The sequence below is a fragment of the Acanthisitta chloris genome, unplaced genomic scaffold, assembly GCF_000695815.1.
Source record: "Acanthisitta chloris isolate BGI_N310 unplaced genomic scaffold, ASM69581v1 scaffold27490, whole genome shotgun sequence".
Taxonomy (NCBI): Eukaryota; Metazoa; Chordata; class Aves; order Passeriformes; family Acanthisittidae; genus Acanthisitta; species Acanthisitta chloris.
In genome coordinates this window covers 46,141-71,710 of record NW_008653757.1, presented here as the reverse complement: position 1 = coordinate 71,710, position 25,570 = coordinate 46,141, and the positions used below count along the sequence as shown (strand labels likewise).

General features: G+C 39.7%; 1 protein-coding gene across 1 annotated transcript in view; it reads left to right on the top strand.

Moving 5' to 3' along the window:
* The window catches only part of HECW2 (HECT, C2 and WW domain containing E3 ubiquitin protein ligase 2), a gene marked incomplete at its 5' end in the record, with an annotated part of 76,429 nt that overhangs the window by 17,874 nt on the left and 32,985 nt on the right, over window positions 1-25,570 (top strand). Inside the window, 11 exons of the mRNA XM_009082374.1 lie at window positions 2,983-3,077; window positions 7,055-7,130; window positions 8,978-9,147; window positions 11,745-11,887; window positions 15,164-15,264; window positions 16,488-17,825; window positions 19,096-19,191; window positions 20,047-20,197; window positions 20,570-20,673; window positions 23,223-23,347; window positions 24,758-24,943. Coding sequence (XP_009080622.1) covers window positions 2,983-3,077; window positions 7,055-7,130; window positions 8,978-9,147; window positions 11,745-11,887; window positions 15,164-15,264; window positions 16,488-17,825; window positions 19,096-19,191; window positions 20,047-20,197; window positions 20,570-20,673; window positions 23,223-23,347; window positions 24,758-24,943 — 2,585 coding nt within the window. The remainder of the gene's footprint in view (window positions 1-2,982; window positions 3,078-7,054; window positions 7,131-8,977; window positions 9,148-11,744; window positions 11,888-15,163; window positions 15,265-16,487; window positions 17,826-19,095; window positions 19,192-20,046; window positions 20,198-20,569; window positions 20,674-23,222; window positions 23,348-24,757; window positions 24,944-25,570) is intronic.

Genomic DNA, 25,570 nt, shown 5'->3' with positions numbered 1-25,570 from the left:
AGGGATCACATACAAAGCAATCTAATTAACCTGTTGAGGAAAACGTAAGAAAGAAAAAGGAGAAGTTCCAGTTTTCCCCTGAAGGAAACACATGAAAGCAAGGTGGCAGGAGGAATGAAAGAAACTGAGAAGACTCTAGGTGACACATGTGCAGTTTATAGTATGGAGCAGTTCAGAGGAAGCCTGTGTATTAATGTGGTATTGAACTCAACTCTCAAAGTATCAATTACTTGTTTGCAAGTAATTGAATTTTCTGTTTACAAAGAGATCTGTGTGTTTATGGGGCCTTAGAACACATTTCAGTGTATTACCTATAATTGTCAGGAACAGCCACCAATACCTATTTTCAATAGGTATTCCTGGAGCTCAGGAATCCATCAGGCATCAAGAAAAAACTCTTATAATCAAGATTTTTTTTCTGATAACACAGTACAAGACATGTCAAAAAGCTGTTTTGAGCTGATAGGGTTTCTTGGAGATTCCTTCTACTGTTAATATTAACTGCAGTTTCTAGCAGTATTAGCCACAAAAAAAAAAAGCTTAGCTGTTTCTTATCCTATGAAGGATTTGTATACTTGCTATGTATAAGATCCAGTCTTGCAAACTCATGTTCACTTTGACAACATCTGCATGCAGGTGGTATGTAGCCCATTCTTCAATTTCACAGAATCATAGACTCACGGAATCATCAAGACTGGAGGAGACCTCTAGGATCATCAAGTCCAACCATTAACCTGTCACTGCTGCAAAGCCTAAACCATATCCTCCTGCACCAGACAGTGACTCCACCACCTCCCTGGGCAATATTCCAATGCCTGACCACCCTAACAGGGAAATATTTTTTACTAACATCTAATCTGAATCTCAATTTAGTCTGAATTTTGTGCTGAATTTCAAGCACAGCTTCTCCTGTGTTAATCCCATTGACACAGTGGTAACAGCCGGCCTGCCATTCCTCTGTACAGTGCTATATAAAGCCCAAACTAAATCAGTTCTGCTTCTGTTGAGACGTGGGAGAAGAAGTCTCCATGTCGTGTTTTTAAGTGCTCTGCTTTTTCTAGCAGTTAGTCCTGAAGTTTGGTTTTCAGTTTGTTCGGCTGTGTTTTGTTTTTTAAATTCAGTGTATCCGAAAGGGATTGTCAGATCTATTTCTTGAATCAAACACTGTTTTGTCCTATCACCAGCCATATGCAGGTATTGAGAAGTACTGCATGCTTGTAGAAGTCATTGAGGGAAAGAAATACAAGGATGAAAAACTTGTAGCATTGCATTTCAGCCTTCAGGTGAATGTATTTGTCAGTGTAGCGAGACTATCTGTCCAGCAGCACAGTGTGGACTGTCTGTGGGTAGAACCAGCAGTTGATAACCTTTCCATTGCTAGGTTTTGTGCAGAAGTGATGAATTCAGATAAAATAGTAACAACAGACTGGATCAACAGCAGTTCCAGAAACCCTGAAAAATCAAGTTTAGTTTGCAGTAAAGTAAGCAATGTAGCTGGAAATTTGGAAGTCTTGGTGGAATAGTTCATTGTCTTAACATGTTCTCATGTAGTCATAATATATTCTTGTGAATAAGAGATGCTCAGGACTTGAGTTCTGGTTGCTTAATATGTGCATTTCACAATGTGGAGAGTTAAACACTTGGTATAAAACCTGGCAAATTTTGCAAGTGCTGAAACTCCAATTTAATGTGAGCTAGAAATTTTTGTGTGTCCATCTGGATATAAGGATTGTTGGTAGATAACAGAATTGCTCAGTTTAGGAAGAAACTGCAAGTCCTGACCCATAACTTTGAAGTCTGATAAATTTTTGTAGGTGATTAGAAATCTTGTCTTCATTTTGAATTTTGCTGTAAAGCTTGTGGTAAATAGAGCATGTTTTGTCTGCGTGTGTGAACTCATCTGTGAGGAGGAGGAAGTGGGATCAGCAGCTCCTCCACCTCCTGATTCCCTGGAGGCACTGTCAGCCAGACACTTTCCTTTGAAGGGTTGTTCTGAGGTGTCTCCTCTTTGTTCTGGGAGGTGTCTCCTCTTTGTTGACCTGTAACTGCAGCAAATTTAAAAATAAATAATCCCTGTTGGCTGAGCAGGCTTGCAGGGTGAGTTTCTGATTCTTCTGAGTTGGGATAAGTGGGTATTTTATCTTGCAGTGCTGAAATACCTCAACCCTTAAGGAATCGTGCCACATGTGTCTCAAAACCTTATACAAAACATTACAGTTTTGTACTTCAGGACTACTGACATATTGTTAAATCAAGTAGAGGAATTGAACTGCCAAGACTTTTCATACACATCCTCTGGTTTGTCTGAACTGGCTGCTGTAATTTCTGCCTGCCTGTGGTCATTGCTGTCTGCCTGTGGCCATTTCTGTACCCAGAGGAACACCCTCATCAGCCTAACACAGAAGAGTTATCCCAATGGAGAAGGAAAACAGACATTGTTCCAGATAGGGAAAATCCCACAGGATCAAGGGCAGCCATAATTATAGCTGTTCTGCTTGGATGGAAGAATGCAAAGGAACAACAGGCGAGGTCAGGCTTCAGTTAAACACAATACTCTTTTGTGTGCAGTAAATGCAGTTTAGCAAACAAAACTTTAGTTAGGGGGACCAGAAACATGGTGCAACGTTCACCTTTCCTGTGTTCCAATATAAAGTGCTTCCAGCTTCCTTCAGATAAGTGTCATGTTCTTCCACAGTCTTACTAAGTCATCCTAGTGGCAAATGTCTCGGCATGCCTTTTCCAAGACTGGTGATGTTGATATAGGAGCAGAAATACAAATTGCAGAATTAGGTAAGTTACACTTTTTGTCTGTAAAGTAGCAGAAGGACTCAACACACAAAGAGGAGATAACCAGCTGCTCTATTTTTACTTTCCATTTGAACTATATCTGAAGATAGATCACCAAATGAGGGATCCTTTCATTCTCTCTTTTGCCTAGGGTCAGTCAAGAAGTGTTTAATGTAGTTTTTGTTTTATTTTCAGCTGAAATAAAGATCTGTTTTAAATACTACCATGGTGTTAGTGGAGCCCTCCGAGCTACTACTCCATGTATCACTGTGAAAAACCCTGCTGTGATGGTAAGTTTAGCCTATTTGTTCCTTGTATTTGTGTAAGATGATAGTATTAACTCAGACAAACTATCAGTTCAAGTCTCCTAGTTTTACCATACACAGCAATGCAAAAAAGTGTGTTTCCTTACAAAAATCGTAAAAACTGGGAAATGCTTTTCATGGTTTTGTATTGCTCATGATAAAATGACAGTAAAAAGTCACTAAGCTGAACTGTAAAGTTTTATGCTAAGAATTTGGTTCTGCCTGCTCTCAGTTTTGATGCTTAAAGTTTGCAGTAATTTAACACCATAACAGAAATTTTTCACACTTGTTATATAACTGAAACTGAATCCTTATCCAAAGTCTCAATTTCTTCTAATATGTTAACATTCATAATAAAACTGCTGATGAGATTGCAGTTGTTAGTATAAATGGAAGTGGACAAAGCTCTGCTCTTGCAAAAATTACTGAATTTTTTGAGTTGTTCATACAGCATTGAAATTTAGTAATTCTCTGATTATCAAGCATTGTCTTACTGTGCTTTCATTTCTTATAATGAAAAGTGCTTCTGAAACACTAAAATTTTTAGGGAAGTTTTTTTAGTTGTTTAAATAGTGGAAGAAGAGCCTTCCAAACTTTTATCAGAGTGCTTTTGATGGAAGTAATTTATCTAAACAGGTTAGCTCTTCAGCTGACATCAAGTTTCACAGTGCATTTGATTCACTGATATTAGCTACCAGATATTTAAGATTGCATCTGTCAGGGTGGTGTCCTGACAACTGCAGTGTTGAAGATAACAAGTTACTCAGACTGAACAGCTTTTATTCTGAACTTGTGCTGGTTCTGCACTGTGTATTATATACAAGTGCCTGCTATGGCTATATGATACCATATGTGCTGTACTAGACTTTATATATCTCAATATACCAAATGTGTGGGTTTTTTCTCTTAGAATTGCAAACCTAGGTGATAGCATCATTTAATTGTCAGATCTTTGTCAGATCTGACTATGAATTCACAGCAGGCATATGAACTCTGGATATTTTACAGCAGAAAATGTGTGACAATTAATGAGCATGACAGCTACTGTATTTAATATCAATTTATAAACTAAAGACAGTAAGGCAGTCAGATTTTGAACAAGGGAAAAAATGCATCTCAAAATAACCCTTAAAATGGGCTGTGTGCTGTACGATATCATTACTGAGAAGCAGAATGATTATACTGAATGGACAAACCATTTGCACTTGTGTATTTTCTTGATCTTACGCTAGCTAGCCACCAGTGGGTTTGAGATTGATTGAAGAAAAGGACATCTGAACTTCTGTCATCTGAATGTGCATTTATTTACTTGGTAAATACCTGAAGACCTGCCTTTCAGAGTCATTGGTCAATCTCAAAGGCTTATGCCAGCTGTTGCTGTTTACATTTCTTTCCTTTGAAAGGCAACACAAGGCCCTGGGTATTGTGTAGAATTTACACACCTGCTACAAGGGGTCATTTTATATAAACATTTTTGTCTGTGCTAACAGTACAGACTTCCAGTAATAGTGAGCTGTTATTTTCCCTGATGAGAATGTCATATGACAGTTCAGATGATACTTCCTAAAAATGTCATATTGGGTTAGTTACATGTAAGTATACCTCTTGTTAAATGTTAATACCTCACACCATTTTCAGGGTCTAGTGTTGAGCTTAAGCACTGTGCAGTAGAGAATACTGTGTTCTCTTGGTACTGGTTGTGTCTGGGTGGAAGTGGTACGAGGGTCACGGAGTGCCCACTCCCAGTTTTTAAGCTGCAGTAAATTACCTGCTTACTTGGATCATTCTGTGGTTTTGCTTTACATGGGATGCATGTTTCTGATTTTTCTCATACTGATGGTGTATCATACCAGGCATTTCAGTCCATCATAATTTTGGGTAAGCAGCTGACATTCTATTGTGTTCTTTTGAACGAGGAGAGATGGAAGGCCTGGTAGAGCATTCAGAAACACTGTGTTACACCAGATGAGATAGCCTTTGTGCTGCAAAATTCTAAGCATGTGTGCTGGGGTGACATTTTTTACTCGGCGCAGAAAAATTGGAATTGCTGTTCAGATCATAATGGAACTGGAAAAGGTCATATAGTGAAATCATGGAAGTGCTAGGGAGCACTGTTAGCATTCATTTCATTATAGCTGAATTGTGGGCAAATCCTATTTTCTATAAAATGAAGTCATGATTAGCAATGCAAATTATATTACTCAAATGGAGTCAGAGATGTAGTAGAAAATAAGTATAGAATGAGCAAGGCTTTTTTTGTTGATTAGTAATGTTTTTAACAAAACAGTGTGGTGTTAATATAAGCCCAAAAGAGTAAACTGGAATACATAGTTCCTCTGGCCTTGCCTGGGCAGCATCACTGTCACAGTGGGATGCACTCCTTGCTGCTTCCAGGGTGTCTGTCTGTAGATGAGGGGACACTGATCCAGCTGGAATTAACCCATTGCTTTTGATGCCTCATAATTTTGCTACCACCTGTCCCTGCTCATGCAGCCATAGAAAATCACTGGCATAACAGGATCATGCTGGGTGGGAAAGGGATGGTTTGGAGAGCTGTGGCCAGACACGTCTTGCCCTGAGTGCGGGAAGTGCCCGACGAAGCCAGCAGTGAGGGAAGGGATGAGCTGGACATGTAGTGGCAGCAGTGAGGGAAGGGATGGACTGGTCAGAGAGTGGCAGCAGTGAGGGAAGGGATGGACTGGTCAGAAAGTGGCAGCAGTGAGGGAAGGGATGGGCTGGACAGCGAGCGGCAGCCCTTGGCACGGTGTGTTCCCTCGCTGGCTGCTGAGGGTGTCAGGCATCAACGCCACTGCTGTTCAGCACTTTGACTGCTTGTCACGTATGAAGCATGTGGGTTTCAGCTCCTGTGAGATTCCTGTGTGCTTGTTGATCATTGTGGGAAGTATTTGAAAGCTGATAGTATTAAATAGCTTAAAGCAATATAAACAGGAGTGTTTGGTTAATGCAAGGCAGCTACTCTGTGACGACTGTGGCTCCAGAATCGTTTGCCCACCTGGTAGTACAAACCACTGCTCAGCTTTCAGGGCTGCCTAACATGCTTCATCTACACACACAGGTGTGCAAATTTTTATTCAGCTTAATTTCTTTGTCATTCAATACCTCAGATGATTCCCTGTTCTATCACTGGTATTAACCCCAGCACTGTGTTTGGCTGAAACCTTTTCTATGCCACCTCTTCTGCCTGGGAGTGAGTGCAGTGCCTGCCTGGGGAACCATTTCTCTTTAAGGATAGCTCTGGTGCTGTCTCTGTGATAGATTGTTCAGCTGGGTGCACATCTCTGTCTTGAAAGACAAATTCTTCAGCTAGTTGAAAGAGCTGGACATTAATACATGAGGAACATTTTATTCTGAAGTAGTGCTTTACCTAACGAGGGATTTCAGCAGAAACCAAACCTAAAAATCTGTGAAGCATAAGCTTTTAGACCACATTCATATTTAGGTATCTGATGCGCTTTTCTGTTTAAAAGAAGCTTTTGTTCATAGATCTGAAGGCTTTTGTTAGCCTCTCTTTGATCTCTTTGCTTTATTTGTTGCACACTAAACTATCTATTTGTGGAAAGTGACAAAAGTTACCTATGCTGTCTCTGGCCAGCTCTATGCTTTGGTATGTATTACATATCCATACTGTTGATTTTTGTTTTACGAAAGGGAAACTTGTAAAAAAATACAGGTTTTCTCTGATTAGTAGTGTCTGCCTATGTCATAGCCTGTACAAGTGCTGTTTGGAAGATTTGAGCTACTGGTGTATTAGCATTGTGTGGCATTAATAATAGATATTTTCCTATAAACAAATGCCATAGCTGAGCCTGTCTGTGAAAATAGGCAATAGTTGGTCAGGTCCTTCCCTGGCATACTACCTTACAATTGTGCTATCATCCTCAAGCATGTACAAAGCAGATAAAAACTTCTGTGGTATATTTCTTTTTTTTTCTTCTCTTCAGATGGGAGTAGAAGGCACGGATGAAGGTGCTTCTGGAGCCCAGCACTCGAGGAAGTTAGTCAGCTTTACCCTATCAGGTAAAACCCAATACGAGTCTGTGCTTTACAAATTATTGTTAAAAAATCCGTAAGTTGCTGTTTTAAATAACATCAAAGATAGAACACTTTTCTTCATTAGCCTCTGTAGGAGCACACTCTAGTGGCTTGAAGGATGTCATTTCTTTAGAACTTCTGCTTGGTGGAAACCAGCCAGAATCATGAATCCCCAGGAGTGAAAGAAGTGGATTTGATGGATCCAGTGTGAAAAATCTAGAGAAATTTCCAGTTTGCACAAGGGACAGTTCCTCTCAGGCTCAAGAGTGAAAAACAGAGCCTCTAAATAAAATGCAAGCTGTTTCCATCCCTTTGAAAAAAAGCAATAGCTGCAAATGGTGGTTTAGAAAGGAAAAAAGATCTTTACTGGTAACAGAGCTAAGCTGTCACTACAGTGAAATAGCTGTAGGGGTGCAGTCTACCAGCTTCACTTGTTTTGATTAGCACTTTATTCCAGGGAAGCCTTGTGTGAGACTAAAGCATATTCAGCTTGAGCAAAGACAGATGAAATTTGCTTCTGAATCTTGAAGAGCTGACAATGAAAACATTTAGAGATTGTAGGGGCAGAGCAGAAAAACCCACTGGTTTTTGAAGTGGCCTTTCAGCAGTTAGCTGTGACAAAGCTGATGGGTTGTACAGACTCACACAGGGTACTGTACAAATAATTGTTTCGTGAATTCTGAAAAACCTGTTGTGCTTAATGGATGGTTGTTACTCAGCCTGAGGAGCTCCATCGAATTATTTTGAAAGGTGTATCAACTGATGGGTCTGTGACATAATTATTTTGAAAGGTGTATCAACTGATACGTCTGTGACGTTTCCTGTAGCATTTGTTGTCCATTTGCACATTAAACTTCATTTCATCGTGTTTCTACTGTGTGACTTAATTCTGAATATTGGGTATGATTCTTTTTTTTACTGAATCCACAGGCATAACATTTTATTTTAGTGCAGTGCATTTTGCCTGCATATGTAAACTGTGTGTGCCAGTTGTGTCAGTCATGAGGACTGCATGCAGCATATTGGCATACTTAATGGAGAAAGATACAAAAGTCTTGTGCTTCAGCAAACCTACAGAGAAATATTTTACAGTTAAGCTTAAAATCTAATATTATATTAATAAATGCCTCTTTCTTCTTGCTGAAGCTTGTACTGTCATTGAAGTTGTTAGGCATGAGAATATGCTCCTGAGGACATTGTTATTTATTATTGCAAGTTGTAAGGACTGCAGTTCTGAGTTTTCCCTAAGAGGAAAGAGGCATTTTCAGAAAATGTTGCCTCTTTTGTGTGAGATAGGTTATCTTCTTCTAAGCTGGGAGAAAGTGTGCATCATAGTCCAGAGCAAACTTGCTAAGTTAAATTTATCAAAGCCTGAGTTTTGGGAAAGTGTGAGCTCATTACATTGCCTCCCATACAATTTTTTATCTCTTCTCCTTACCCAGAAACAAAGCAAGCACTAGGTGATTGTTGGTTTTTTTGGAGTGTGTATGTGTGTTTGTTTGTCTTTCTTTTCTTTCTTTGAGTGGAGACAGCTTATTGAGAAAAGCATTTGTAGGTGAGTTACAAGTTTATGCTTTTTGTTTTACAAATAACTGGAGGCTAAAATGTAAATGAGGATGTTGACACCTTTCTTCCTTATATTCTTTTCGGGAAAAACCTTTACTTCCTGCTCTGCACTGGATCCACTTAGCATATGAGTAATTTTAATTTGCTTTATTTAGTAATTTATAGTGGATTGATTTTTCTGGGCAATATTTTGGGAGTGCACTATTTTGTGAACTAGCTTTTGTTTACTCAGTACCTTTTTCCTTCCTTCTTGTTTTGCTTTATAGATATTAGAGCAGCTGGACTTAAAAAAGGCATGTTCTTCAACCCTGATCCTTATCTAAAGATGTCCATTCAGCCAGGCAAGAAAAGTACATTTCCTACATTTGCTCACCATGGCCAGGAAAGAAGGTCGACTATCATCAGTAACACAACTAATCCTGTTTGGCACAGAGAGGTAATGTATCCCTTTTGAGGGCTGTCTGCTAACTGATGCAGTGTACCAGGCTTGCATTTTCTCTTTGCGCGTTAGTCTGAAAGCTGTGAGCTTATTTTGTAGCTAGTTATTGAAACTGACACAGAAATTGTAGTAATTTGAGGAACCCTGTTGGTAGAGAGAAACAGCTATCATCTGCATATTAAAGCTGTGTATTTGAGTTGCACTGCTGTAAGGTTTTCATTCCCTTCTCTGCTACCAAGAGCTGAACTCACTTGGCCACCTTGTAGATTTCTTGAAATTGCAAAAATAAATTAATTAAAATGGATTATATGTTGTGAGAAGACTCTTTAAGCAAAAGTACAATGTATGAGTGTTTATGCTCGGTGATTGCAAGAGCTGTTCATTTGGAGATGGTATTTTCATCATCCATAGCTGGTGGCAAGCTTTCAGCTTTGTCAGGCAGAGGGGATGCTCTCTGGTGTAGCCACTGTATCCACCGCTGTAGGAAGGGAAACCCAGAGCATCACTCAGCAAGGGCTGGGGGAGAAAGGCAGTGTTCCAAATGGGTTTCTGTGGGGGGAACTGTGCAGGTCTCTGAGAAGGAACTCGGTCCCACAGTGAGTTTATATGGGGTGAACTGTGCAGGTCTCAGAGAAGGAACTCAGTCCCAAAGCTGTCCTTGAGTGCAGCAGAGCCAGGCTGTGCTTTTGAAGATAAATATTTATGTGGGAAACAAGGTGAAGGTACTGACACAAGGCCATAACCCTTTCAGGACTGGCAAGCAGCTTCTTGATCTGTGCCTGTTTTCTAACGAGCCTGTACTGTGACGAATGTTAATGTGTTCTTTAGGAAGATGAAAATTGAGTGGACTTTGGACAATATTCCTACAAATAATAATCAAAGCAAACAAGCAGTTAGCACTGCTCTGGGGTGCTTGGTTGTTGGAAAGACTGTAGATATGACATATAATCTTTAAAAAATCAGAGTTCTGATCTCTAATTGGTTCTTCATCTTTCTGTCTGTCTATCCATCTATCCAGTATTTTTCCCCCTTTTTTTTCCTCCTCCAGCTTTCCTTGGCTTTGAAGCTTATTAAAAAAAGTGATCACGTTCACTGGTGCACACATTGTATCAGCTTGCTTTAGCTGCTCTATCTTCCCTGTAGCAATGCTCTGACAACAGCAGTTATGATCCCATTACATATGCTGTCCTGGTGGTGCAGAATTGATCCTGTTTCACATCTAGTCCTTTCTGCAAAATAATTTGCAATTTTATAGCAAACTGAGAGTGACAAATGTTTAAGTTCTGTTTATCACAGGAACACAGCTCTGCCAGTTGCCCAGCATGAGGAAGTGTGTTTATTCCTCCCCCAGTTTAACTGCTGGTTTTGAATATATTTATCTGATAACTTCAGAGTTGTTCCTCACTTTGTTCCTTGTTCAATACATATTTGGCTACCCAACCAGACATGTATTAGGCATTGTACTGTGGTTTGCTCAGAGGTCTTATAGATGACAGATAATAAAAATGTAACCAGATGACCTTGTTTTTATCTGAGTAGGTTATACCATACTTTGTTTATTTGAAGTACCTTAAAATCTAGAGGAAAAATAAAAATCTTGGGTTCATAAGCTTGTTTTCCTATGGGAGTTTTTCCTCACACTGTGTGTGTGTGTGCCAACATGCCTGTTTATACATTCGCCCTGTACCACTTTTGAATTTTTTGGCCATTTTGGGCAGACTTAACAGAACAATACAGATCTCAAAGATGAAGTATTCATAAACTGCATGAAAATTGTTAGGCTGAAGAGAGTAACTGTGTTAGCGTTCCCTTGTAGGGAAGGGTGAAAGAATGATTTTATCAGATGTTTGTTAGCGTTCCCTTGTAGGGAAGGGTGGAAGAATGATTTTATCAGATATCAAGAAGTCTTGTGTAAATTAGCACCATGTTGTTTAAAGGCCCCAAGCACAGAAAAGGGGTCTTGTGTAAATTAGCACCATGTTGTTGGAAGGCCCCAAGCACAGAAAAAGATTCTGTTGGAGCTTGCTGAGAACATCTGTGTGTGTTGGGACAAAACTCCATAGAAAATTCTCCTCCGTTAGGTACACTGCTCCTAAAAGTACTGTATACACATTGCTCTTGTGACTTCTGCCATGCATTCCAAAAATTGATGGAAAGCATGGCATTGGAAGGGAAATTCTAAGCACAGCCTAGAGTGAGACACTCCCTTTGCTCCTCCTGCATTGACCTGGCTACTCTTCTATAACCTGACAGAGTACAGCAAGGATTCCTTCTCTTTTGGCTTTCTACTATGCAAACGAAAGCAGGTGGTAGGATACGTGGCTTTCTCCTCTCTAACATAGACCCTGAAAGTGCTTTTATTCAGAGCAGTTTCTTACTGAGCAATTCTTTTAAAGGAGCAGTAAGAGGGTATGAATAACAGTAAAAAGCAAAAATGCAGTGCTTAATAAATGATGTTGGCATCATTTTACAATATGGAAACTGCTGTCATCAACCATTACTTTCAGAGTTTGCTGCACGTTAGTAGTAATTAGGTACATACTTTCTGAATAAAGGTGTATTGATATGGTGTCAAATATGTTCTTTCCTTCCAGAAATATTCTTTTGTTGCACTTCTAACAGATGTCCTGGAAATTGAGGTTAAAGACAAATTTGCCAAGAGCCGTCCGATCATCAAGCGCTTTCTTGGGAAGTTAACCATACCAGTTCAGAGACTACTGGAGAGACATGCCATTGGGTAAATCAATACATTCTTAATGCTAACTTGTTTGGTCAGGAAGACTCAGCATCTAGGATTCTGGCACAGAGCAGCCTTTCTGGACTACTGGCACAGACCAGCAAATTTTTACTACATCTGTACTAAGAAATTTAGTAGTAATTTTAATAGCTTTATGGCCTGACTGGAAGATGTAATGTTTCTTACTCTGTCCTGAATGTGTGTAGCAATGTTTGTGTTTTTGTATGTCTATATTTTGTTTTCAGCTCAATTTCTTTATGTAAAAAATGTTAGTCTCACAAAAAGTGTTAATCTCTGACTAGCTAGTCAAGAAGCAAAGCATTATCACAAAAATGTTAGTCTCACAAAAAGTGTTAACCTCTGACTAGCTAGTCAAGAAGCAAGGCATTATCACGGTGCCTCATGATTGTGTGCAAATTTTTTAGAAGAAGCAGATTTTATTGAATGGCTTCTTTTATAGTTCAAGTCTTTTTAATTGTCAGTTCAGTAATCAGAGATTTAATATCCATTCAGCTAATTGGCCAGAACTGCAGGGCTGTGATTTCTCATTTTTCAGAGTGCTTTTGATAGAAAGCAATTAAAATTGCCTTTTGCTATGAGTAACACACTGATGGGACTCGAAATTTACCTGTTGTGCTATTTTAAAACATTTCTGTTCATTTTTTGATAGCTAACTGTTCTGGTGTAAAGATGCAAGTCACTTAGAAACTTTTAGGATGGTTTATACTTTATGATGGTTATTGGAGAGGACCATAGCATCCTCCAGTGAGTGATTAGATTAAGCCTTTATACCACCATATGCAGCGAGAAGAGCCTGAGACCTGGTAACTAGGCTCTGTGATACACTGCAGGTGTGCAGCAAGTGACTGGAGATCTGCAAGAGACATGGCAGTGTGTGCAAAAATGTCATTTTACATTTAAGCCAGAGTAGTACTTGTGGAGTGTATTATTTTGCTAGCATCTTTTTACTTATATAATTGCTATATCTCACAAATTAGAAACAAATAATTCCTTGAAAGACAATGGGAGAAACTGGATTATTCAAGTGTATTTTGTATAGGCCCTGACTGAAATTCTGCTGAAGTTAATGTGTTTCCATTAAATTAAAAAAGCCACTGGATGAGGCCCATGAGGAATGATAGTGAAATAAAACGCATATATTCTTCCCTGCAAGCTTAAGGGCATGGCAGTGTCATCACACTTCTGCACAAAAAGCAGGATATAAACAACTGGCCTCCTTTTTCACAGATATTCCCATCAAAGTAACAAGTTGCATAAATGGAGAAAATCAAATTCAATTTGAAAACAGTTTTCAGCTTTAAGTTTCCAAAGTGAAACTTACACTGGTAAGTAAAGGAAGAAAAGAAATGCTTTGAGTTTCAACACATTGTGTTCAGTTGAGCAAGCAGCTTTTTCTAAGAAATTTGCACACTGCTATACACTCAGAAACAGCACTGTGATAGAGGCTGGGTTCAAAACCTACTGCAGGTGTTTATTTCCACACTGAACCCCAGAATGCTTTTCTGCTTCAGGATTCCTAGTGCTGTGATTTCTGGAAATTACCCATTTGCTGTGTTCATCAGTTCTTGCCTATGTTTTTTTAAACCATTATTCTGTAAGACATTTCCTGTTTTCTTCTCCATACTTCAGTTCTGTATATTTGATATATCAAATCTCTTTAGGGAAAGGAAGGGCTGTAGAACAAATATGTAGCCAGAATATAGGTAAGTATTTGGTTGTTTTTGTCATACTGCTGTTAGAACTGACAGTAAATTGGGTTTGCCTCTTCTTCTGTAGTATATTTGTCTATTTACAATATTTTTTTGCTGAAAGACAGACAATATTTCACCAGAGGTTTTGCAAAGTAAAGTAGTGGTTAATATAGATGTGAAACAGAAATGTACCACCTGTACAATCAATTGCTAATTCTCTTGCACTGCGTTTCTGGTCAAGCAAGTATAACACCATCATTTTGGTGATGTCAAGGACAATTACTAATGAATCAAAGGTGAAATCCAGAACCAGCCACTTTTAGACAGACTGAACTAAATTTCTGCCCCACTTAGCTGTTGCCATAGCTCATAAGTTTCTGTAATGCATGGCTTTACATTTCCTGGAAAACATGATAAATGAACATGAGAATCATCTAGAATGGATTCAGCTGAATGCAGAGAAGGCATTATTCATGTTGTGGCTCTCTCTAATCTTGAATGGCCTCGAGTAATATAAAATGTATTAAAACTGTGGAAACCTCTAATGTCTAGCTGAAGAACTGTAGTTGGGGTACAGAGTGAGGAATCTGTGACAGGTCCTGGAGACACTGCTGTATAATTTAGTGTCTTGTGACATATAGGCAACATGGGGAGGGGAGACTCCTTTACCTCACCTTGTCCACTCAGGGTTTTTTTTGGCTAAAAGTTAATGCAAACTGGTGCAGCTTCTGTTGTTAATAACTGCATTTGGTTTCGTCTGTCACTCATATTGCATAGGAGAGCACCCAGTGAAGGAGTGTTCGTACCAATATGAAGTTATATGCATAAATGACAACAATATCCTATGGAGGTCCTCAGTAGGTCCCTCTACTCCCTTCAGCTGCTCCAGCTGTGCTGAGGGGAGCTGTGCCCAAAAAGAACTCTGGCTGTGCCCAAAAAGAATGTGTAGCCTAGGATATGATTGTAAGCCTCAAGCTGATACAAGTGTCTAAGCAAGTCTGAGTTCCACTGAATTCAATAACTCTTAAGAACATATTTGAAGATAAATCCAAGCATTAATACCTTGTCTAAATCAAAATCCAGAAGTGCTTTATTGTATGAGAACTAAAACCTGAAGAAACTATCTGTGACTTTTGTCTACAGTAAAAACCACAAGGGGGCAGAAGGTTTTACAAAATGAAAGGTTTTGTTAATTATAAAACATTTTGGGTTGGGGGGAGGAGGAGGTTGAGGGAGAGGGATCCTTTGCAGAAGATATTTCAGGGCAGAAGATCCTTTCAGAAGATATTTAGGGATGTATAAGAATTGATGGGGCACAATCTGCATTTGGAATTGATCAAAATTAGTTTGTTAGGCTGTTTTAGCTGTTAACTAAAGGTATTTTACACCATGCTTGGTGTTTGTGCTTTTCCATACAATCCAGAGTATGTGGCTGACTTTAAGATTGTAATGGAAATTATCTTCTATCACACTGACACTTAACTGATAAGAGTCTCTGATACAAAATACTGGGAAGATGAAACCAGTTAAAATTTACCCCCCCCCAATATTTTTGGTTTTGCAGAGACCAGGTTCTCAGCTATAATCTTGGCAGAAGGCTCCCAGCGGATCATGTTAGTGGGTATCTCCAGTTCAAAGTGGAAATCACATCTTCTGTTCATGAAGGTGAGAATTTGTCAATGATGTGAATCTCAACATAGTTGTGTGGAGAGAATTCCTGTATATTCTGTGTTTAGAATTTTCTATGATGATATACTTTCTCATTGGTATACAGTGCCTCTACTATAGATTTTTTTTCTATTGGGGCTCAAAGTTTAGATATGTCAGGTACTGCTTTGGAGATGGTAATTCCAAAACACCAACACTTAGCATATTGGTTTAGGCTTTGTTAGATAGATTCTAAATTAATCTGCTTATGATTCTCATTTTATGGGATAGATTGGGTAATCAAAGTCCTTGTTTCTCTTCACTCAGTAGCATCTTCCCTCTGTAACACCTTTGGCTGAGATAAACAGTTGCAAGTAATATTGCACCTGTGCTCTGCTCTCCTGCTAGTCTACATGCGGATCACTCTGTCCTATCCCTCTTTCACAGGACTCTGTCCTGCTTAGAACTAAGAATATCTGTTAGGTTAGAAGAATACTTGCTTTCTTGAGGCAATTATTGTATTTCATTTCACTTTTGTCCTGATCTGAAGGGAACTAGCAGAATAATAGCTGTAATAATTAGCTGTAAGCACACTTAGAGCTGGGTTGTTCATCTCTATGCCTGTTTAATTTCCATGTGGGGAGTTACCATCTCGTGTCTAAAATGAGGTGGCTTATTTTCATTTCCCTTTCATATGTTACCATAGCATGCCTAATCTGTCATGAACTTTAGATTCCTATTCTTTACAGTGGAAATTCCTGTAAAGCAACTCAAAATAAATTTAGTATCTGCACACAATTTGCGACTCCTCACGTGATCTCAGCTGCTGCTAAGGGTGTAATGACAACTGGTGTCAGTGACTAGCTTTGAGTAAATCCTCCTGGATATGAGAAATGTGCTGAGAAAAATGAGTTCCTTGGTTATGAGACTGGTTTTACTGACAGTTTGGCAAGATGCTTGACAGTGCTCTGTCTTTTGAAAGTAAAATGGGAGTCCTTTAAAGTCATACTTCACACCCCATATATTTTCTATATTCTACAAAATAGTATAGACTTATATAGAGAAAATTCTGTAATTGCTGTTCCAGTGCTGTAGATGCCTCACTTATTTCAATTGAATTTTCTTCCCTTAGTTGTCTGATTTAAATAAGCAAACATCTTGAAAGATGGGTATTTTTGTATCATTTCAGCAGACAAAGTAGAATGAACTGTGTTTCTCATTCAGCCTTTGTGTCTCTACAGATGCTTCACCAGAAACAGTTGGCACTTTGCTGGGAACGAACTCTGTAAATGGAGACCTGGGGAGCCCCTCTGATGATGAGGACATGCCAGCAGGACATCACGATACATCCACGGTGTGTTCCAATGGTCCAGTCTTTGAGGAATCTTCTGGAGAAGCCATCCTGAGACACTCTTTAAGGACTAGTAGGACTCTGGAAACGGACCATGATGAGTTGACCTCTGGTGCTTCAAGATCATCACCTACCAGAGGTCGCCAGGACTCACTAAATGACTATCTGGATGCAATAGAACACAATAACCATCCCAGACCTGGGACATCTGCCTGTGGTGAGCGTCCGCGTGGAGCCTCCCCAAAGCTGAGGAGTAGCTTCCCTACTGACACAAGACTTAATGCTATGCTTCACATTGACTCAGATGAAGAGGAGCATGAGCTACATCAAGACCTGGGTTTTCCATCTTCCTTGGAAGACGATGGTGGTTTAGTAATGCTTAATGGTGCTACTAGAAATGCTGAAAGAAACGGTTTAAGTTCCACATCAGATCAGGTAACGCAAGGGCCTGCAGAGAATGAAAGCGCTTCAGCCTCTGATGCTCCTTTGCCATCAACTGATGACCAGCAAGAAACTCTCCCAGAGCTTCCACCATCACAGTCAGCAGGAGGTGAAAGCCTCGAAGGTTCTCAGACTGAAGCACCAGCAGACCAGGCTGGCAGTGAATCCTGTACCCCGCAGGAGGCAGAGCAGCCTCCGAGCGGTGCAGACACGGGAGCTGCTGACGCCGCTGGTGGGAGCAGAAGGGGTGTTAGTGAAACGGAATCCATTGATCAAGGCTCAGAACCTTCCCAGCTGTCATCAGAAACAGAGCAGAGTGACCCTGCTCGCACAGAGAGCGTCAGCGAGGCGAGTACCCGGCCGGAAGGGGAGAGCGATGTGGAAGGGGCAGACAGCTCTTGCAACGAAAGTGCGACTGTACGACGTTCCTCGGTTGAACTGCGGTGTTCTTCTTGTGAAAGTGCCAGGTTCCCTGAGACTCCAGCCTTTTCCTCTCAGGAGGAGGAGGAGGGAGCTTGTGCCACTGATGCAGCTAGGGCTGAGCCAGGTGCTGAAACACAGGACTCTGCAAGTACTTCTGGTTCTCTGCCTGTGGTACAATTACCTCAAGAGGAAGGACAGGAGGCCGAGGCAGGTGAACTGCAAGACCAAGAGGAAGCAGAAGTCTGGCAAAGAAGAAGAAGCCTGCAGGCAGCAGCTGCCCAGAGCCAGTCTCAGGATGAAGAAACTGAAGGAGCCCAAGCAGCTTGTGAGGGGGCCACAGCACAGCTTGAAGGAGCTACTGGAGGTAAGAGTTGCAGGAGGCAGTTTGTGAAGTGACCTTTTGCAGCCAGTACAAAAAAATTGCAAAAATTAACAACATAAAATGCAGATCCTTAATTTCTCAATTTAATTATCTTTCAATATTTTCTTGTGTTCCTTTGAATCTATTCCCTTCTTCAAGAGACTCTTGGGGGCTTTTGATTTAAGGAAGATTTAAACCTGAAATATCCAAAACATGTTTATTTTGAAATTAGATATATTTTAATTCTTGAGAGAGTAGTGAGGAGGATGGAGGGAGGAAAGAGTTCCACAATAATTACCCTGTTCACTAATGAGAATGGTGAAGGCTAGGGACAAAACTCCCTAAAATATGAAATGCAAAGTAGAATTTCTATTGGGCTCTTTTCTTTTAAATGTCTATAAACTAGCATTAAAACATAAGGGTAATCAAAAGAAAAAGGAAAAGGAAGCATTTTTTGGTCACACTTCAGGCTGTTTATCTTCACCTTCCCAGTCCCTTCTCTGTATAGACAGATCCTAGCACACTGGAATCTTTGGAGGAGAGGAACATATTACCCAAGTCAACATAGTAAAACCCTTACCAATTTTAAAATTATTTTAACTGTTGATAATTTTGTGTCTCACTAAAATCACTGAAAGTAGAAATGTGTCCCTCATGGATTGTTTCAAAGCACATTTAACAATGGATTATCTGTTCAGATTCTTCAGGGGCTGAAGTGTATCTAATCAAGTGGGTTTCCAAATGCATCTTCTTCATAACATATTAAGAGTTCTGGGATCTGTTAGTTCCATCTTCTCAAAAAGAGTGTTGACTTGGAAATAAAAATGCTGGTATTTATTTAAAATAATGTCAATACTTTATTTTACAGCATTTTCCAGGCATTTGGGATGCTCTTTATTAGGTGTCAGATTACACAGTGTTTTGCTGATCAGTGTGGCTGCAACAAGGAAGGCCAATGGGCAGTTTCACCTCCCACTCTTAAGGTGTCTGAAGGGACCAGGTGGAGCTTTGACCTGGCTTCTGCTGCTCACTGTGGATGTGGCATATCCCAGAGGTGATGTTTTCAGGACCAGGACTGCAGCACAATCCAGAGAAACCACTTACCTGGAGTCGTTGACATAACTTATTTTGACCCCAAGAACAGATGACTATTAGCTATATCTTAAAATGTCATAGTCCTGCAGAATCTTTAACATGTCTTGCTTAGTTTAGAGGGAATTCTAGAACTTCTCTCATTGACTGAAAAAATAACCTGTGGGTGTATTGGTTCCAGGTTCTCCTGCCAATGGCCATCAGCCCTTGAGGTCTCTGCCTTCGGTACGTCAAGATGTTAGCCGCTACCAGAGAGTGGATGAGGCTCTGCCACCAAGTGAGATTCTTCATACTTTAATTGGGGGATAAGCTGCCTGGATTTAATTGCATTTCTTTTTTTAAATGCGAGAACTGAGAATGAACAGCTGAGAAGTTCCAAGTGAGGAGTGATGATGATTAAGTCGAGTGTTGTACTGTGAAAGGCATTGTGCTCAGTCTGCAAACACTCAGGATGTGTTATGATAATTACACCTGGTGTACACAGACTTGCCAAGTGTCATTTGCTGAGAAGTAGGAAGGCACAGGGCTGCCTTTTCAGAAGGCAGTGCACATGGGTAGGGAGGTGAATCTCACGTCCCTATATGAAGGAGCTGTGTAATTGTCCATCTTTTCTGACAGGTCTGCTTACCTTTAACATAGGTAAATGTAAACCCAGGGAGAGCACTGGCATCTGTTTTATTAGTTAGTTAGCTGGGGAAAAACAATGGCAGGTGTCAAGCTTTTTGTTACTTACCCACTGGCCTTTTGCACAGGAATCCTCAGAGATTGGATACTGAATTACTTCAGTCCAAGAGAATTAGATGTTTGGTTCGGGGTTTTCTGGTGCTTTTATTTAATTATTTTTCTGGAGCATTTACTAGCTATTGGGAAATAGAGTACAGAAAGGAATAGGAATTTTTAGATATGGATTCCACAGAGCCTTACCTAGAGTGGGGAATTTGATTTATGGGATAAAATTGGGAGAAGCCCTTTCTCTTAACTCTTCGGGAAGAAGTTCTATGCTGAGGTCATCTTGTAAAAAAGAAATAAAAACTTGAAACAATAGATTCAGTTGCAAAAGTGACAGAGCTAAAATTAGGAAATAAATAACCTTCAAGACTTCCCTAGCTGACAATAGTTTATTGCTGCTTAGACTGGGAGGCTCGAATTGACAGCCACGGGAGGATTTTTTACGTGGACCACGTGAACAGGACAACAACCTGGCAGCGACCCACAGCCCCCCCTGCCCCACAGATTCTCCAGAGGTCAAACTCCATCCAGCAAATGGAACAGCTGAATCGCCGGTAAGGATTGCCCTTGGTGGTGGTGAATTCTGTGTGCTTGCAAAACTGCAGTCACCATTGCAGGGCTGAATGTGGAGACAAGGACGCAGTTGCTGCTGCAGCTGGCCTTATGTATTTATTGTTATGTGGCTGTTGCTTTTAGTTTGCATCTGAGCTTCTAGGACTTTTGTCTTCCACCTGTGTTCATAAGCTAGGTAACTAAAAAAATACATCTGATAATGGTTTACAGAAATTCAAAAGGCTATTAATGCAGATATTAGAGGTCAATGTACATCAGCCCAGACAGCAGAAAAGATGGGCAGGCTCCCTTGGAGCCAGAAATGTGTCATAGTTACCATATACCATATATAAAGTCCAGTTTTCTACCCCTAGGTACCAGAGCATCCGAAGAACAATGACTAGTGACAGGCCTGAAGAGCATACAAACGCCGTGGATGGAGCTGCAGAGGAAGCTGACTTTCACCATTCTAATGCAGGTTAAGAAATAATATGTATATTAAAGAAATAATATGTGTATTAAAGAAGGGAACACTCATCTCATAGATGATTAGAGTGACATAAGGCAGAACCTAACTTCTGTCTCTGAAATTCTGGGTGAAAATGATTGCTGCCTAGTTTTGAAGGTTATGGCTCAGCTTGTTCAATGTGCTGAAGAGACGAATGTGAGATTCAGACTATTTTTCTGTCAGTACTAGACTGGGTTAAAAAGCAGGATGTTTTCAGTGAAAAGGTATGAAATTGTGTGGTCTGGCTTACAAATATTTTGAATTAGCTAATGCAGTTTGAAATAGAACACAGGACTAGGAAGGACTTTGGGCAGTCTTCGGTTTCATGTCTGTGCTGTAGATAGATAGGATGAGCTGTACCTAAACCATACTTGGCAAATGCTATCTCATGTGCTGTTATAACATTCTCCAGTTCATGGACTCTTTCCTTGTGGCTTGTGTTTTTATATCTCAAGTTATTTTGTTGGCCTACACAGGATTGTCTTGAGTTGGTCTTCAGCTTCTGAGGAATATTTCAAAAAATCAAATAAAGCTATGACTCTGCTGTACTAAGAGGTTGTGGAAATGTCACATGTCTTATGTAAAACTTTCCTTGTATAATTAATTACTTTTTCCCTGATAGTTTGACACTAATCACCAATATTCAGTCTTTGATCTGCTAAAATCAGGGTCGGATCCTTGTGTGCAGATCTTTGGCACAGATGTCTGGTTTTCATCCGGTGTCTGTGCAGTTGATTATCCCTACCTGCACACAGGTCTTTGCACTTTTCTAATGTGCTGCTGTGGTTTTGAATCTTGTCCATCCTGCTGTCCAAATACTGCAGCAGCTCCTAAACGAGAGTAAGGTCTGTCCTCCTGTCCTGTCATTAGTAATGGACAGGACCAGACCCAAACAGATTTCAGTGAAACATCACTTGGTGTATGCTTATACCATTTATCCCTTTCCTTCTGAGAACTTCAGACCTCTGAAAGATCCACCAATGTCTCAGTCTCACCTAGCTTCCTGACTGTTAAAGTGCACTTCACCAGGCCCACGAGGACTGAAAACTGTCGATTTGTACCAGTCTTTAACTTGTTCTTTACCTGTTCTAGCCTAAGAAGAAACCTCTCTTTCACCTCCCTTTTTTTTGTTCTCCTGATTGTCTGGCCAGTGTTAACTTTTTGAATGAATATAGAATGATCTTTTTTAGTGAGTTCTAAGCATCATTACTAGTTCGTCCTTTCACTAAACAGTTGTCTCCTTGGTCATCTTCCTACTAGTAATTTGCTAATACATTTATAAAGTTTGTTACCCATTGAATCACTCCCAGCCCAAGCATTTAGGCATAGCTTCAGGAGCCTTTGTGCCTTTCCTCCATTGACATGCCTCATGTGGGAGAGCTTGATGAGGTCGATTGTTTTTAAGAAGTGTCTCTAAAAATCCTCTTGTTCATTTACTTTACCTATTACCTCTCCACTTTCTGGTTTCCTCTAATGCTTAGAATGAACATCTTTATTTTCCCCATTCCCTTTTTTCCACAATGCTTACCCATCTACACTTAGAATTTTACTTTGTTATTTGCCTCTTCTTTGGTAATTTCTTCTTACTTTTCCCTCAGTTAAGAGTCTCGTTCAGTGCCTCTCTCCTTGCTCTGCATGTGGGTAATGATCTTTTATATCTATGATAGCTGTGTTCTACATGAGTAGTGTTCATTGGATGGGGAAGTGTACAGATAGTGTGATGCGTAACAGAAGGAAACTGTGAAGTGTAGATGGCAGCACACATTTTGGTGTCAAATCACTGCAGATCTAATCTGAATTTGCAGGTTTTCATGTACATTCAAATATGCATCCAAATGTCCTGTTGATTTTCAAAGATCATTGCAGGGAACAGTTTTGACATTGTAGCAAACACCACTCATATTTTCAGTTCCTGGTACTGTAGAAAAATCAGTGCAATTCTGCAGTTGCTAGGAGAAGACCCAAATATTTACTGGAAGTTGAAACTTGAAAGGTACTTCCTTGGCATCCTGCTTCTTACTTACATAAGCTGCTTAAAAACTGTATCAGGATTGGGGCTGTGTTAATGGCAGTGATATGGTTTGTTTTGTGGGTTTTGGTTTTTTTTAAGAAGGAATGAAACTTTTTAAAGTGTGCAATGACTTTTATATCCATTAGTTAGCGCTTAAAAATAACTTACCTGCCTACAGCTACAGTATAGCAATGCAGGCATTCCACCTTCTTGCATCCTATATACAGGCACATACTTGGTAACCCAAATACTTGGGTGTAATTTTTTTAAAATGATTGTTCACCAAAAGCAGCTAGTAAAAAGGTACTAAAATAAAATGGTCATATTTTCAGAAACTTCGGTGCTATGTTAGAAGAAATTCAGGTACAGATGTGGATGATTACACTCAGTAAATCTGAAATAGTTGTATACTTAGTGCTTTTCTTGTGTGATTCAAATCAATATAGCTGTTTGCAGTGATGCTTTGGTAATAATTACTCCAAGTCTTTGTCATTTCCTTTACTGCTAGATTTTCGAAGAGAGAATGTGCTGCCTCACTCTACCTCCAGATCCAGACTTACTTTATTGCTCCAGTCTCCCCCTGTGAAATTCCTTATCAGCCCAGAGTTCTTTACAGTGCTGCATTCTAACCCTGTGAGTATGGTGGCCACAGCTGAATGACTTTCATAAAGATGTGCTTATAAATATAGATGTTTTGTATGCAAAGGTATTGCTCAGTGTTTAATGCTAAGATATTGAGAGTACATAGAGAGGCTGGATAAATCCACTCATCATCATTCCTTGCAATTGTTGGGCTATCAGAGTTGTCCAAGATGGCATTATAGCTTCTACAGTTTTTATTTTTTCACTCAATTCTTCATCTTTCTTACGATACAAAATTAATTTGTTTATTGAAGCAATAGCTTTCTTGCTGTGCTTTGCAGAGGGTTAGAAACAATTCTGAGAATGACTTTGCTGCTTATGAGATGATTTCTTTCCCCCAGAGTGCCTGGTTTATATCAAAGTATATTAGAGGTCACACTGAAAAAAAAAGCATCTTAATATGTATCTTCCTTTTCCTTTTTTGCCTGTCATTTTTTCAATATATTTTTCCCCAGGTGTTTCTTTGTGCAGAGGATTTATAATGTAAACAGAAGTAATAGAATGAATCACTTTTTGCCTACAAGCACACTTGTCAATAATTCAGTGTTTTTTAAATTACTGGTCAGTGTTAGTTTCGTTTTGATTTATATGTATGCTTGTCTGTACCTGAGTAATTCTGCTTAGCTTGCATAGCTTTATCTTGAGTGTATGAAATGGGACAGAGGTAGCTGAGACCTCTGGCCAGGGAACAGAGGTGTAGGGGCACAGAGTGATTTAGGAGGGCCTATGTCTTGGCTTCTATCCATTTCTAATCCTGATGGAAAGACTTGATTTCTCATTGGCTGGGTTTTTTGGAGAGATGGGTAACTGCCTATTTTACCCCATTATTTGAAGTTTTACCTATTCCTTAGTACTCTCCTTTTACTCTCTTATTTTAATTTTTTCATATAAATTACAAATGGACATGCAATGGTAGAAGTATTATTGTGAAAAATCAATAGGTGGAAACAACATTTATGTAGATTTGTGAGAAGTTTCACAAGCTTAAGTATCTCTGTCCTGCAGAAAACCTTACCAGCTTTATTGCTATATTCTTACAGCTACATTTGACTCATTATTCCAGAAACTGGTAAAACCCTATGAAATCTTTACTTGTAAAGCAATTTTAATGTTATAGGATTCTTCACAGCTCCAGGGACAAGTGTGGTAAATGCAATCTGTAATATATTTCACACTTTGCTGAAGTGAGTCAGTCAATTTTGTATGTCAAGCCAAATAAGAAACACTGAACACTTTCCCTAAAACCTCAGAAAGAGGACCATTGTTTTTCATACTGTTGTGGCTTAGCTGGAGCTAATTTCTTAAGGTTTTACAGATGATTAAATGATTAATTTCAAGGTTGCCTTTGGTGGTAAGAGAAGTTTTCTCTTTTAGAAGCATTTCCTGTTGTTTATTTTGCAGAGTGCCTACCGCATGTTTACAAATAACACGTGTCTGAAGCACATGATCACCAAAGTCCGGCGGGACACCCACCACTTCGAGCGCTACCAGCACAACAGGGACCTGGTGGGCTTCCTCAACATGTTTGCTAACAAACAGCTGGAGCTGCCCAGAGGGTGGGAAATGAAACATGACCATCAGGGCAAGGTAACTGCACAGTGCTAAGTAAGGTTTTGTGTTCATCACCGTCTGAGGTAAAATAGATGGTCTGAAGACAAAATGGATGGTCTGGGAGAGCTTTGGGGATGACCACTCAATTGGTTATGTATTGGTTAGCAGGAAAGAGGTTGTATGTGGTGGGTTTTGTTAATAGGGGTTAGGGATCTTAAATAGTTGCAAGTCTCATTGCTTTTTTACACAGGTATCAATTTTTGACTTCTACACAAATATTTTGAAATCTTAAGGGCAGTCCCTTTTGTAGTAGTAATGTAATTTTAATGTAATTTTAAGATCAGTATCTGGAATATTATATTTTTTACAGAAAATGGGAGAATTAAAAAGAGACTGTGATTAGCATGTGAGGAAGTGATAAGGCTTATCAGTTCATGTGAGAAGTCGCAATTAGGACTATAGGCATATTAAGCTTCTTCGTTCTTATGTTTATCAGTCTCGGTACAGTTATCTGTGAGAGTCCATGTAAATAATGGTCTTGATGCTTGGAGAGATTACAGACAGATTCTAAACTGAAGGGTAGAAGAAGTGCTTGAGGGTTGTTCTCTTCTTGGGTTTTTCTGGAACATACTTTGTTTTTTCATTAGAAACACAAATAGGAGT